Source organism: Ovis canadensis, chromosome 1, assembly GCF_042477335.2.
Source record: "Ovis canadensis isolate MfBH-ARS-UI-01 breed Bighorn chromosome 1, ARS-UI_OviCan_v2, whole genome shotgun sequence".
NCBI classification, from domain to species: domain Eukaryota; kingdom Metazoa; phylum Chordata; class Mammalia; order Artiodactyla; family Bovidae; genus Ovis; species Ovis canadensis.
This window is the reverse complement of record NC_091245.1, coordinates 104,941,918-104,957,250: the sequence shown is the minus strand read 5'-3', so window position 1 is coordinate 104,957,250 and position 15,333 is coordinate 104,941,918. Positions and strand designations below refer to the sequence as shown.

Sequence of the window (15,333 nt, the reverse complement as noted above, 5' to 3'; positions counted from 1 at the left end):
GCATAGAAGGAAAGGAGGAAGGCCAAGACAAGATGAGAAACATCGACAGCACAAAGGATATCAAGAAAAAAAGGAGACCCTCCCTCCCCCTTCTCTCTGGAAACAGCTGAAAGTTCACTCTCAGACAGTCCAAAAAAGCAAGAAAATAAATGCTTTGTCTCTTATGAGATCCCCTTTTACCATATTATTTCACTTGCTAGCAAACATGTCACTCCTCAGGGAATAGGATGCTGTGGTACAAATTAGAACAGGATGACCCTTCCGGCAATCAGGGTGGGAAATAAACAAGGGTTTCACTACCCTTGGGGTCTTTTCCCCTCCACCCAACTGGTGCAGTGATCAAAGGTAATCAATGATTTTCTTGCTACAATTCTAGAGGTCTAGCGCTAGAACCCAGGGCTCAATAAATACTTTGACAATGACAGTGGCCATTTCTAAACATGTAGATAATTTAAAATGCCAGGCAATCCTGGCAAAGTCATTTGTATTTGTTTCGGGAATACATTACTTTTAGCATTGTTATCTGCCTTGTTAGCGCAACAGGTAGCACTCAAAAAATAGAAGCATTATTTATGTTCCTAATTGGATTTACCTTAGCTGATAACAACAGGAGAAGACAAACTCTGATTCACCTCATACAGAATTACAAGGGAGAAGCATGATGGAAGCCTGTCTGTGAACAGACATATCTGATGGATAACCCACAAGGTTGCTGTCCAGGTGCTTCTTGATTGACAAAGCTCATTTCTGCATGTGTTCTGCCATCCTGGATCTGAACCTACATTTCTTCAAACTTACAGTATGAATTCCACCTATCTGCTTGACCACCCTCTAACATTTGATCAAGAGCCGTGACAAAGTCAGAAGCAGAAAATTGCCCGTGAAGAAACAGGGCGTAATAATTTACTCGTCCCGTTCCCGGATAACCACTGAGTTGAATGTATCAGGTCTTACAAACAATCCAGCAATCATGTCACACTTCTCAGTCTCATATTCCTAAGGATGTTTCTTCATGTATGAAGTGAAGTCGCTCAGTCGTGCCTGACTCTGAGACCCCATGGACAGCAGCCTACCAGGCTCCGCTGTCCATGGGATTTCCCACGCAGGAATACTGGAGTGGGCTGCCATTTCCTTCTCCAGGGGATCTTCCCAACCCAGGGATCGAACCCAGGTCTCCTGAATTGCAGACAGACGCTTTACGGTCACAGGAAAGGGATAAATGATAAACTCTGGATTGTCAGGGACAGGGCAAGAGGAACAACTGGGGGGTCAATTATTCAGTAGTCTAAAATCCCTATTCGGGCCCAAGGCATCGCCTCACCCTACCCTCTTTCTCAGCATCTGTATGTTCCCTCCCTTGTGTGTGTGCCATCTGGTTGTGGACAGGGCCCTAGGTCCCATTCACTCCTAACAAAATACAACTCACTTTTCCTTAGGTCTTCACTCATTCTACATGCCCAGTTAACATCACCAGCAATTGAGGGTATAAATGAAGTCAACACTATCTAAGAGGAGGCTCCAAGGTCTAGTGCAAGCTCCTATCAAACCAACCCCTCAAAGCACCTACACACACATACATTACTCAATCTATGACCCGATTGAAACAGGGTTAAATATTAATTATAGCTGTGGCCTATATGTGAAAGCAATGTCAAAAATAAATCCAGTAGATCTGGATGATATATTCCTTCCTCATCAACACGCCCCCACCCCCACCCATTTCACAGTAGTGGCTGCTGTTGCTATGACAACCTGTCCAGGAAGTTGGCCCACACTTCTTCCTTCAGGAGCAGGAAGTCAGGAGCAGTGTTTGTGTTGTCTTAGAAAAAACTTTAAGGCCTCCTCCCCCACCCCCACCCCATATCCGCTCCAGTATCCCTCCTCAACCCCATTTCTTAACTCCCTTCCCCACCCCCCACACCTACCTCCTCTAACTCATCCTTGGCATCCAAACTGGTTGAAAGTAGCAGCCTCCCCCCTCCTGGGGCTCCTGCTCCCGCTCCTCCTCCACCTCCCGCTGCTCCCGAAGCAGCAGCTGCTGCTGCCCCCTTTCCCTTCTGTAACTCCATGGCTGCCGCCGGGAGACGGGAAAAGGCCCGGGAGTGGATGGGTAGGAAGTCCTAGAAACGGGAAATCTAGGACTGACAAGGACTGGGAGGCAAGAGGGACAAGGGAGGGGCAGGGGATGAGGGTCCCTGGCCTCTGCACTCGTCCCTCCTCTCCGAGAGGGCGCTCCTGTGCAGGAGGCGAAGGCAGGCGGGCCTCTAGGTCGTGCCTCTGGACTGGCAGTGCTGAGGAAACGCCGTTAGCTCCTAAGTATGCAGGGCTAAGGGTCTGAGCCCCTACGGGAAGTGTAGGAGAGGCTTCTGTCCCTGAAGAAATGGAAAAGGCGCCCTTTCTGGCTTCTGATCCTAAGAGAAGCTGGGAAAACCTTAAGTTTCTACCTCAGGAGGTGGGGGGGGGGGGGGAGGGAAGGAGTCCTGCCCATGAAGTAGGGGGTAGGAATCCTTCCTGGCTGATGCCCCAAGGATTGGGGAGCGAGGTTCCTTTGGTTCCGGCCCCCAGGGGGTGAGGGTGAGGCAGTAAGCGCTATAGGAGGACACGGACGACCAGCTTCTCCCTACACCACACAGAGGCGGCCATGGTGGAAGGGCGGGGGGTGGGAAGGCCAAGAGCGACGGCGGGGGAGGGGGAGGAATCGTGGAGGCCTGCGCCGGAAGTGAGCAGTCGCGGTCCCCGGCCTCCGCCAATAGCGGCTTCCGCGGTGGCTCTTGGTCTCGAAGGAGTAGGCCGACGTTGGCCCACAGGCCTTCACGCCGGCTGCCAATGGTATAGAGCAGAAGAGAAACCAGTCTGCTGGACAGCCAGAGTCTCCAATCATATTCCTCTTCTGCTCTCGGAGGGCGGGACGGAACGACTTCCCGGAGGTGGGTGTGGGAGATCAGGAAGGAGAGAGGCTGCGCCTGCGTGGGTTGACGCGCGTGCGCGGCGCTGGATTCCACCCTCCTCTCCTCCCTCGTTGAGAAGCTGGGGTGGTACTGGAACCAGGGCACTGTTCGTCCCTAGGTGGCTTTGAGAAACCCGAATCCTAGTTGTGAATTGACATAGCAGGGCCAAGGAGCAGAACCCTAACCCTTAAGCAGTGTCAGAGCAAATGCCGTTGGATGGTGTGGAGCCAGCTCCCGGAGCTAAGAGTATCTATCACACAAGCTATTGGAAGCGTCCATGCAACTGCAGTTATCAGCCAGACACCGAGGAAAAATAAAAGCATGGACCTACTTTTGCACACCGCTCATTAGAATCGTGCACTGATTCATTATTAGAAAGGCTTCTGGAAGCTCTGTATTGTCCTGCTTTATCTGTGTTCGTGTCAGCATTTGCCCCTAGCAATCCAGTGTGGAAGCTTGTTTTTGACGTTGTTTTCCCGTCCCATAATTCAGTCAGTAAAGGCTTTTTGTTAGAAATGTTTCTGGAATTTGTTCTTCTCTGGCCTATGTATGTGTGTATGTGTGTGTATATACATATATATAGTATATCCTTAGGGATTACAGTGGATTCAAGCCCATTCAACATCATGCCACTTCTCTAATCATACTAAACTACCCTCTCAGACACCTGAATTTCCCAAATCCTTAGTAGAAATTATGTGACTCACCCTACCTAATCAATATAGTTTCCCAAGACTTATTTTTAAAATTATTATAATTTAAAAACCTGTAATAAAAACTCATAACAATGCAAAGTAGAAGGAACCCTCTTTTTTCCCTTTCACCCCATCCAGTCTCACTTCTCTTGAGTCATCAGTGTTACTAATTTGTTGTATATCTTTCTCTACTTTTAAAAATACATAAACATATCCACAATTCTCTGGTTGTTTTCTTTTTTTTTTTTTTAATAAAATTGTTTTACGATTTCTTTCTTCTTGCTCAATTAGTATTTCTATCCTGACCATTTTTTTCTCCCAAATCAAAACATGGAAATTAACTTCATTCCATCTAACAACCTCATAATATTCCCCTCCTCTCTTGTGGAGAAATTGAGCTCTTCCCTGATACTGCCCCCACCTAGCTGATTTCCAGAAGGAAGGACCTTCCATTTGCCAAAATCCACCCACTGTTGAAGGCAATTGAGGTTAAAAATAGCAAAATGTGTTTTTTTTTTTCCTCCCTTGGCAGGGGAAGCTATAGTTACCATTAATAAGAATCAAATAATAAGGCCCTAGAATCAAGAAAAAATTAAAATGAAAATACAGTGCTGCAGAAAGTTCCTCCATCAAAGAAAAAAACAAATCAGTGCCTAATAATCCCAAGAGACTTTTGGGTTTGACAATGAAGGAATCTCCCTACCTCAGAGAGAATGATGAATTACAGGGTTTGGGTAAAGACTAAAAAGGCATACTTATAAAATTTATAAAAACACAAAGCTGAGACTAGTAGCTAATAGACCCGATCACCATATAGCACTGAAAATGTTATTAATGAGGTCAGAGATTGAACTAACAGAACATGAAGTTATTTAATAATGGAAAGCGTGCTTACTTGTATGCTCAGGCCTAGGCTAGAAAGGATTTAAAACAGGGATAAATGTGAGTTCCTGAAATTAATATTAAAAAATTAGTGAAGTGAGATAGGCAAAGATTTCTTTTTTAAAGTATTTATTTCTTTTTGGCTGCACTGGGTCTTCCTTGCTGTGTGTGGGCTTTCTCTAGTCGTGGAGAGTGAGTTTCATCATGTGGACTTAGTTGTCCCAAGGCATATGGAACCTTCCCAGACCAGGGATTGAACCTGTATCCCTTGTATTGGCAGGTGGATTCTTAACCACTGGACCACCTGGGAAGTCTGCAAAGATTTCTTAATAGATAGAAAAATCATAATGGAAGGATGGATGAACTGGACTTAATTAAAATTAAGATCTGTTGGACTTTCTTGGTCCAACTGCATGCCAACACAACATGGTGCAACTTGGTGCAACTAAACCTGTGCACCAAACTACTGAGCCTACGCGCCAGTGCATGTGCCACAGCTGTGGAAGCCTCCACTCTTCGCACCTAGAGAAAGCTCACGCCAACAAAGAGCCAGCACAGCCAAAAATAAACAATAAAATTTAAATAAATTAAGACCTGTCCATTAGAAGGCACCATTAAATGGATAAAAGACAAGCCATGAACTGGGAGAAAATATTTGTAATGCACATGCCTGATAAAAACTGTCATTACAAGATGATATTAATAGGTAGGTAGATAGAGATATATAAAACACAGGAAACTCTCATTTGAAAAGTGGATAAAAGATGTTAGCTGGCATTTCACAAAGAAGGACTTCCAAATGGTTAAAAATACACAAAAAGTTTGTTAATATCAAGTCATTAGGACAATATTAATTAAAATTACAAAGTGATACTGGAAATTCTAGCCACAGCAATTAGAAAAGAAAAAGAAACAAAAGATACCCAAATTGAAAAGGAAAAAATAATATTATATCTATGCATAAATGAAATCCATAACCCCATATAGAGGAAACCCCCAAAGAATCCACAAGAAAGGCAGTAGAACTAATAAATGAATTCAGTGAACTTGTAGGGTACAAGATCAACACAAAAAGCCCCAGCTGTGTTTCTGTATAACAGCAGTGAATAATCTGAAAGGGAATTTAAAAAGGCAATTCCAGGAATTCCCTGGCTGTTCAGTGGTTAGGGCTCTGAGCTTTCACTGCTGGGTCCTGCAAGCCACATGGTGTGCCAGAAAAAAGAAAAGCAGTAATTCCATTTACAATATCTTCAAAAGAACAAAATACCTAGGAATAAATGTAAACAAGGGAGTAAAAGACTTGCACACTGGAAACTACAAATTATTGCTGAAAGAAATTAAAGAAGATCTAAACAAATGGAAGCTATCCTATGTCCGTGGGTAAGAAGATAATATTGACCTACAGATTTGATGCAATCTCAATAAAAATTCCAAAGCTTTTTTTTTTTTGGTAGAAATGGAAAAGTCAATCTACAAACTCAGATGGAATTGCAAGGGGCTCTGAATAGCCAAAATAATCTTGAGAGAAAAAAAAAAGAACAAAGTCAAGGACTCACACTTCCCATTTTTAAAATGACTACAGTAAGCTATAGTAATAAAAACAGTGTTGTGCTGGCGTGAAGATAGACACATAGATCAAGAGAATAGAATATAAAGTCCAGAAATAAAATAATAAATGTATAGCTAGTTGATTAAAACAATGTTTTTGGTTGTGCTGGGTCTCCATTGCTGGGAGCAGGCTTTCTCCAGCTGTGGAGAGCTGGGGCTGCTCCCTAGTTACGGCACACAGGCTTCTCGATGCAGTGGCTTCCCTTGTTGCAGAGCACAGGCTCTGGGGCACACGGACTTCAGTAGTTGTGGCTCATGGGCTCTAGAGCATGGGCTCAGTGGTTGTGGCTCATCAGCTCTAGAGCATGGGCTCAGTGGTTGTGGCTCATCGGCTCCAGAGCGTGGGCTCAGTGGTTGTGGCTCATCGGCTCTAGAGCATGGGCTCAGTGGTTGTGGCTCATGGGTTTTTGCTCCGAGGTGTGTGGAATCTTCCCAGACCAGGGATTGAACCTGTGTCCCTGCATTGGCAGGTGGATTCTTACCTACTGTACCACTAGGGAAGTCCCAATAGCTAGTCAGTTTTTGACAAGGGTGCCAAGTTCATACAATGGGGAAAGAACAGTTTCTTCAACAGACAATGATGAGACAACTGGATTTCCACAGGCAAAAGAATGAAATTGGACCCCTACTTCACACCATTTACAAAAATTATCTCAAAATGTACCTACAATCTAAATATAAGAGCTAAAACTATAAATCTCTTAGGAGAAAACATAGGACAAAAGCTTCATGACACTGGATTTCAAAACGGATTGATTCTGAGATATGATACCAAAAGCATGAACAACAAAAGGAAAAAGAAATAAACTAGATATCATTAAAATTTAAAACTTTGTACACCAAAGGATATTATCAAGAAAGTTAAAAGATAACACATAGAAAGGGAGAAAATATTTGCAAATCATATGAGGATTTAATATCCAGAATACATAAATAACTCCTAAAACTCAAAAACAAAAACAAAAAAATTAGAAAATGGACAGAAGACTCAAACAGATATTTTCCCAAAGAAGATATATAAATATAAGCACACGGACAGTTGGTCAATGTCATTAGTAATAAGGGAAATACAAATTAAATGCATGTTATAAGATGGATGAACCTTAAAAACAATATGCTAAGTGAAATAATCCAGATACAAAAGGGTAACTGTTACATGATTCCACGTATATGAAATATCTAGAAGAGACCACTTCATACAAGTAGAAAGCAGATTAGAGGTTACCAGGAATAAGGGAGGTGGGAATAGGGAGTTATTCTTTAGTGGTTATAGATTCTCTTTTTGAGGTGATGAAAACATTTGGGGAATAATGGTGATGGTTATATAATGTTATGAATGTAATTAATGCTACTGATTTATACACTTAAAAATGGTTAAAACAGTAAATTTTGTGTTACATGTATGTTACCACAGTAAAAATATAATCTTTAAAAACCACAATGAAAAAAATAACCTTTGACAAAAATCATTGTAACAAAGATTTAAGCAAGAATTTGAGAAACCCAAATTGAGGGACATTCTACAACGTAACTGGTCTGTCCAAAATGTTAAGCTTCTTAGATCTAAGACTGAAGAACTCTTCTAGATAAAAAAAAAATATCATGGATTAAAAAAAATACCGTGGAGACATAAGAACTGTACATAATGTGTGATCTTGGGCTGGATCCTGGACTGAAGAAAAATGTTTTCTATAATATGCATTATTGGGACAACTGGAAATTGGAAAAATTTGAATACATGCTTATAGACTAGATAGCAGTAAATTTCCTGACTTCAATCAATAATTAATAGTAAGAAATGTCGTATATATATCTTATACATATATAAAAACAATATATTAGTATGTATATTTGTACATGTATATAATCCTAAGCCTTTATGTTATAGATATACAGCATGTATAGATAGGGAGAGAGAATGACAAAGAAACTGTAGTAAAATGTTAATTGGTAAATCTAGTTGAAGGGTGTGTAAAAGTTCTTTGTATCCTTCTTGCAACATTTCTGTAATTTAAAATTACTTCAGATTTTTAAAGTTTCAAAAAGAAGCTTATGAGATACCACTAAACACTTAGGAGAATTAAAAGACTGACAATACCAAGTGTTGGTGAGGATGTCAAGTGATTAGAACTATCACACACTGCAGGATAGTGTGGAAATTAGACTAACTGCTTTAGTAAACCGTTGAATAGTATCTACGAAAGTTAAACAGTTGCCCATCCCAGGACATATTAATTCCACTCTAATTTACGGCCATGAGAAATTACTGCATGTGTCCACAAAACGGCATGTATACGAATTTTCACAGTAGCACTGTTTATTACAGGAAAACAACCAGAAACAATTGTGAGCCAAAAACTACTCTTAAAAAATAGTCTTCTTTAAAAAACTAGAAACAATCCGAAAGTCCATCAATAATAAAAAGGTTGTAAAAAGGAATATCTCTATATATCTCTATACTTATATATGATTTAAACTGGGGCTTCCCTGGTAGCTCAGCTGGTAAAGAATCACCTACAATGTGGGAGACCTGGGTTCGATTCCTGGGTGGGAAAGATCCCCTGTAGGAGGGCATGGCAACCCACTCCAGTATTCTCACCTGGAGAATCCCATGGATAGTGGGCTACAGTCCATGGGATCGCAAATAGTTGGACATGATTGAGTGACCAAGAACAGCACAGCATACTTTAAACTGACACAACATTGTGAAACAACTATACTTCTATTAGTTGAAGCATACAGTCCATGGAGTTCTCCAGGCCAGAATACTGGTGTGGGTAGCCTTTCCCCTCTCCAGGGGATCTTCCCCACCCAGGGATCAAACCCAGGTCTCCTGCATTTCAGGCAGATTCTTTACCAGCAGAGCCACAAGGGAAGCCCAGAAATACTGGAGTGGGTAGCCGATCCCTTCTCCAGGGAGTCTTCCTGATCCAGGAATCAAACCAGGGTCTCCTGCATTGCAGGTGGCTTCTTTACCAACTGAGCTATCAGGGAAGCTCATACTTCAATTTAAAAAAAGAAAAATAATAGAAAGGATAAATAATTATAGCTATATTAATACAATGGAATAATATATAGTGGTAAAAAAGAACAAACTCTCACAACAGTGGATGCATTTCACAGACATAATGTTGATTGAAAGAATCCCAACCCAGCACCAAAAAGAAATGATGCATTAAGCCATGAAATAATATGGAAGAACCCTCAATGCACATTACTTAGTGAGAGAAGGCAATCTGAAAATGGCTATATACTGTATGATTCCAAATTTATGACATTCCAGAAAAGGCAAAACTGTGTGGAGAGCAAAAAGATCTGGTTTCCAGGGGAGTGGATGATGGGTGGAAGGATGAATGAGGAGAGCACAGAGGATTTTTAGGGCAGTGAAAATACTCTGTATGATATGATAATGATGGATACGTGTCATTACACATTTGTCCAAACCTGTAGAATGTACAATACCAAGGTAAACACTGAGGTAAACTAGTGAATCTGGATGATAATAATGTGTCAGTGTAGGTTCATCGGTTGTAACAAGTGTAGCGATCTGGTGGGGGATGTGGATAATGGAGGAGGCTATGCATATGTGGGGGCAAAGGGTATGTGGAAAATCTCTGTACCTGGCCCTCAGTTTTGGTGGGACCTTAAATTGCCTTTCATAAAGTTTAACAAAAAATAAGAAAGAATCTAGACTTTCTAAGTACACTAAGTATATATTGTGCCATTTCATGTTTATGAAGTTCAAGAATACTTCGTTAGCTATGCCAGTAGAAATAAGGATAATGACTAACTCTGAGGGAGCGAGGGTTGGAGGAGGTATTGGTTGGGAAGGGAAATGAAGGAGAGTTCTGACGTGCAGTCAGATCTTTATTTGGGTGATGGTTATATGGTTTATTTGGGTGATAGCATGCCTGTGTATGCATATGTGTTAAGTCATTTCAGTCATGACTGACTCTTCGCGACCCTGTGGACCTTAGCCTGCCAGGCTCTTCTGTCCATGGGATTATCCAGGCAAGAATACTGGAGTGGGTTGCCACACTCTCCTCCAGGGGATCTTCCCAATCCAGGGATCTAACCCACGTCTCATATCTCCTGCACTGACAGGCAGGTTTTTGTTTATGTTTTTTTTTTTTAATCACTGAGCCACCTGGGAAGCCTGGGTGATAGCATACGTATGTAAAAATTTTTTGAACTGCATATTTTACTATGTATATATGCTTTACCTCAATTTTTTTAATGGAGCAAATGAAACAAAATTGAGACACCACTTTTCATCTGTCAGTTCAGTTCAGTCGCTCAGTCGTGTCTGACTCATTGTGACCCCATGAATTGCAGCACGCCAGGCCTCCTTGTCCATCACCAACTCCTGGAGTTCACTCAAACTCATGTCCATCGAGTCGGTGATGCCATCCAGCCATCTTATCCTCTCTCGTCCCCTTCTCTTCCTGCCCTCAATCCCTCCCAGCATCAGGGTCTTTTCCAATGAGTCAACTCTTCGCATGAGGTGGCCAAAGTATTGGAGTTTCAGCTTCAGCATCAGTCCTTCCAGTGAACACCCAGGACTGATCTCTTTTAGGATGGACTGGTTGGATCTCCTTGCAGTCCAAGGACTCTCAAGAGTCTTCTCCAACACCGCAGTTCAAAAGCATCCATTCTTTGGCACTCAGCTTTCTTCACAGTCCAACTCTCACATCCATACATGACCACTGGAAAAACCATCGCCTTGACTAGATGGACCTTTGTTGGCAAAGTCTGTCATCTGTCAGGTTGGCAAAAATCCCACATTTGGAAAACAGTTGTCAAAGTTTTAGGGAACTAGGCATACTCATGTTTGGTTGTTGAATGTATGTGTTGGTAACCTTTATATGGGGACAATTTGAAATAGATATAACAACTACAAACATATACTCTTTGACTCAGGAATCTCACTTCTAGGAGTTTATCTTGCAGGTATACTGCATGCAACATGACAAAGATATGAGAGTACACATTTGGTAGATGAATCAGATTAAACATTACGACATTGCGTAAAACAGCAAAATATTGGACTGCCGGGGTGGGCCGGTGGTTAAGAATCTCCCTGTCAATGCAGGGGTCACGAGTTTGATCCCTGGTCTGGGGAGATTCCACATGCCACAGGGCAACTAGCCAAGCCCGTGCGCTACAACTACTGGAGCCTGCATGCTCTAGAGTTGGCGCTCCACAACAAGAGAAGCCTCTGCAGCGAGAAGCCCATGCGCCACAGTTAGTGAGTAGCCCCCAGTTGCCACAACCAGAGAAAACCTGCACACAGCCACAAAGACCCAGTGCAGCCAAAGTAAGTAAATAAACAAAACAGACTTTAAAAAAGGAGCAAAATATTGAAAACTTGTCAATGTTTACCAACTAGGTTAATAGATTATGACATAAACACAAAAATTAATACTATGCAGCTCAAAAAGAATAAAGAAGCTATTTCCAGGTGGGATGGGGTGGGAGGCGGGAAGGAGGTTCAAGAGGGAGAGGACATATGTATACCTATGGCTGATTCATGTTGATATATGGCAGAAACCAACAAAATATTGTAAAGCAATTATCCTTCAATTTAAAACTAATTAAATTTTAAAAAGGAAACTATTTCCAATTGGATGTAAAGAGTTCAAAGATATGTTATTAAGTGAGCTGAGCAAGATGCTACCATTTGTGTAAGAAAGGGAAAACATAATATATACTTGTGAGTACTCATGCTCACATAAAGAAACGTGGTAAGAACAAAAAAATGTTAATAAAGGTGGTTACTTATATTTACATGGATATAGATGACAATGGGGCAGATGCGAGAGAAATTTTTCACAGTGTATCTTTATATACACATTTGTTTTTCAACTGTGCAATTGCTGACTTTAAAATTCAACTAGTTTAACTTAAAAGAGGCTATAAGGGGCTTCCCTGGTGACTCAGTGGTAAAGAATCCACCTGCCAGTGCAGGAAATGCAGGTTCAATCCCTGGGTTAGGAAAATCCCCCAGAGAAAGAAATGGCAACACACTCCAGTATTCTTGCCTGGGAAACCCCATGGACAGAGGAGCCGGGCAAGCTATATACAGTCCATGGGGTTGCAAAAAGTTGGGCACAACTTAATGACTAAACAACAACAACAACAACCGTATGCGCTAGCAATTCTGCTTCTAGATATTGAGATGAAGGAAATGAAAACGTTAAGTTGAAAAGACATATGTATCCCCACGTGCACTGCAGCACTATTTAAAATTGCCAAGATATGGAGACAACCCAAGTTTCTGTTAGTGTAATGGATAAAGAAAATGTGGTATGTCTATTTAATGGAATAGTATTTGGCCATGAAAAAGAATGTAATCTTGCTATTTAAGACAACATGGGACTTCCCTAGTGGCAGAGTGGATAAGACTCCACCTGTCAATGCAGGGGACACAGGCTTGATCCCTAGTCTGGGAAGGTTCCACATGGTGTGAAGCAACTAAGCCTGTGACCACAATGAGTAAACCCTGCATGCTCTAGGGCCCAAGAGCCACAACTAATGAGCCCCTGTGCTTCAACTGCTGAAGCTCGTGCAGCTAGAGCCCCTGCTCTGCAACAAGAGAAGTCACTACAATAAGCCTGCTCTCCGCAACTAGAGAAAGCCTGCATGTAGCAGTGAAGACCCAGTGCAGCCAAAAAAAAAAAAAAACAACCCAAGAAAAGACAACATGGATGGACCTTCAGGACATTATGCCAAGTTAAATAAATCAGAGAAAGACAAATACTGTACAATCTCACTTATATGTGAACTCTAAAACAAACAATAACAATTACAAAAATTTAACTCATAGATACACAGAACAAACTGGTAGTTGCCAGAGCGGGGAGTGGAGTGGCAAAATGGCCAAAAGGTACAAACTTACAGCTATAAAATAAGTAATGGGTATGTAATGCATAGCAGGGTGACTAGAGTAAATGACGCTGTATTGTCTATCTGAAAGTTGCTAAGAGAGTAGATCTTAAAAGTTCTCACAAGAAAAAAAAAACTGTGACTCTTTATGGTAATGGACGTTAACTAGACTTACTGTAGTTATTATTCTGCAATGTATACAAATACTGAATCCTTATGTTTTATACCTGAAGCTAATCTATCGATTATATCTCAGTTAGGAAGTGGAGAGGCTCTGTGATCCCCTGGGAACTGGATCCTGGCAAATTTCAGAGGTGATGTGTGAGTGTGTGTTAGTTGCTTAATCGTGTTTGGCTCTTTGTGACCGAATGGACGGTAGCCCGCCATATTCCTCTGGCTCCTCTGTCCATGGAATTCTCCAGGCAAGAATACTGGAGTGGGTTGCCATTTCTTTCTCCAGAGGTGAGGTGGGGAAGGTGATATAGGCTGGATATAGAAGAGAGGGACTTTTTGTTAGATTTATTTATTTGGCTGTGCTGGGTCTTCGTTGTGGTACATTGCAGTGGCTTCTCTTGTTGCACAGCATGGGCTCTAGGCACACGAGTTCAGCAGTTTTGGTACACAGATTTTAATTGGGATCTTCCTGGATCAGAGATCAAACCCATGTCTCCTGCATTGGCAGGCAGATTCCAAACCACTAGACCACCAGGGAAGCCCAAAGAGGGAGAGTCCACATGGAGCTTAGGCTTCAGAGCTACTCACTTTCACTGATTGCTTCCAAGGCCCTGGAAGAGGGTCTAGCAATGTGCTCACATGTGTTTGTAAAATTTGCAAAAGGGAGATATTTTGACTATAATTTGCTAAGACCACTCTTTCACTCTGGCCTCTCTACAAGCTTTCCCTTCTGTTGTATAGTATGAAAGTGGCCACAGGCATTTTGATGATCTGGCTAAGGTGAGGTTGAGTTGGCACTACATTTTATTGGAGTTCAGTTGTATATATTGACATAGTTTGCAGTCACTTTCATACACAGTTATTAAGAGTCATTTCCGTGTAGGAATAGCTTTCAGGAGGAGTCTACCATGGCGTAAGCAGGCTCCTCCCACATGATGACAGGAACAGGGCCAGAGGCTGTATAAACACAGCATGTGAACATATCCTCTATGCTGAGCACTGGAAGCACATGGTTAGCAGAGGAGAAACAAGATTTGAAATATTCAGAGCCAGAAAATAGTCTATGGAAAATCCTCCCAATCATCAGATATATAAAACTGTAAAGGAAGAATTCAACTTCCATTGATAACTAGTCAAGACAGAAGTTCTCTCCTGTCAGGAATATATTCAGTTATCTAACATACACTAAGTGAACTAAATCAGAAAAAGACGAATATCATATCATATTGTATATATGTGGAATCTAAAATATGACTCAAATGAACATATCTATGAAACGGAAACAGACTCACAGACATAGAAAACAAACTTACGGTTACCAAAGGGAAAAGGGAGTGAGGGAGGGATAAGTTAGGAGTTTGGGTTAGCAGATACGAGCGACTATATGTAAAATAAACAACACAGTTCTATGGTGTGGCACAGGGAATCATATTCAATGTCTTGTAATAAACAATAATGGACGGACTTCCCTGGGTGTCCTGTGGTTAAGAATCCACCTTGCAATTCAGGGGATGCTGGTTTGCTCCCTGGTCGGGGAACTAAGATCCCACATCCTGCGGAGCAACTAAACCTGTGCCCTGTAACTACCGCCCCTGGGCACCAGAATTAGAGAGCGTATGTGTGTGTGTGCCACAACAGAAGATCCCATAGGATGCAACTAAGACTCAGTGAAGCCAAATAAATGAATTATAAAAGGAAGAGAAAAAAAGATAGTTATTTTTCTAGATTTCGGTATGTTTGCATGTTTGCCAGCTTTTGGAAATTTAAAATGTGTAAAATTTTTGATTTGTAACTTTATCTTCACATTCTAATTAAATATTTCATCCCTAATTTTGTATTGTCTTTCTTAAAGAGGATCCACCAAATTGTATAAGCTTCTAGACCCACAAGACCTGGATCCATCCTGGCTAGTGGCTGGCTGGGGAGGGAGTTTGAGGAGACAGTAAGCCTGTCTAATGAGTTTTTAGGTAGGAATATTGTGCTGTCACATGGCTCACAGCCTTGTCTAACTCAGTGAAACTATGAGCCATAGCCATGCCAGGTAGGGCCACCCAAGACAGACAGGTCATGGTGGATAATTCCACAAAAAGTGGTCCACCGGAGAAGGGAATGGCAAACCACCTCAGTATTCTTGCCCTGAG

At 41.7% G+C, this 15,333-nt stretch overlaps 1 protein-coding gene across 2 annotated transcripts in view; it reads right to left on the bottom strand.

Moving 5' to 3' along the window:
• Positions 1-3,458, bottom strand: part of INTS3 (integrator complex subunit 3) — a 40,291-nt gene extending 36,833 nt beyond the window's left edge. For both annotated transcript variants that reach the window (XR_011247015.1, XM_069542703.1), the window contains exon 1: positions 1,926-3,458. Coding sequence is in view for 1 of the 2 variants with exons in the window: in XM_069542703.1 (XP_069398804.1) it covers positions 1,926-2,069 (144 nt within the window). In the remaining variant the exon portion in view is untranslated. The remainder of the gene's footprint in view (positions 1-1,925) is intronic.
• Between the last annotated feature and the right edge of the window lie 11,875 nt (positions 3,459-15,333).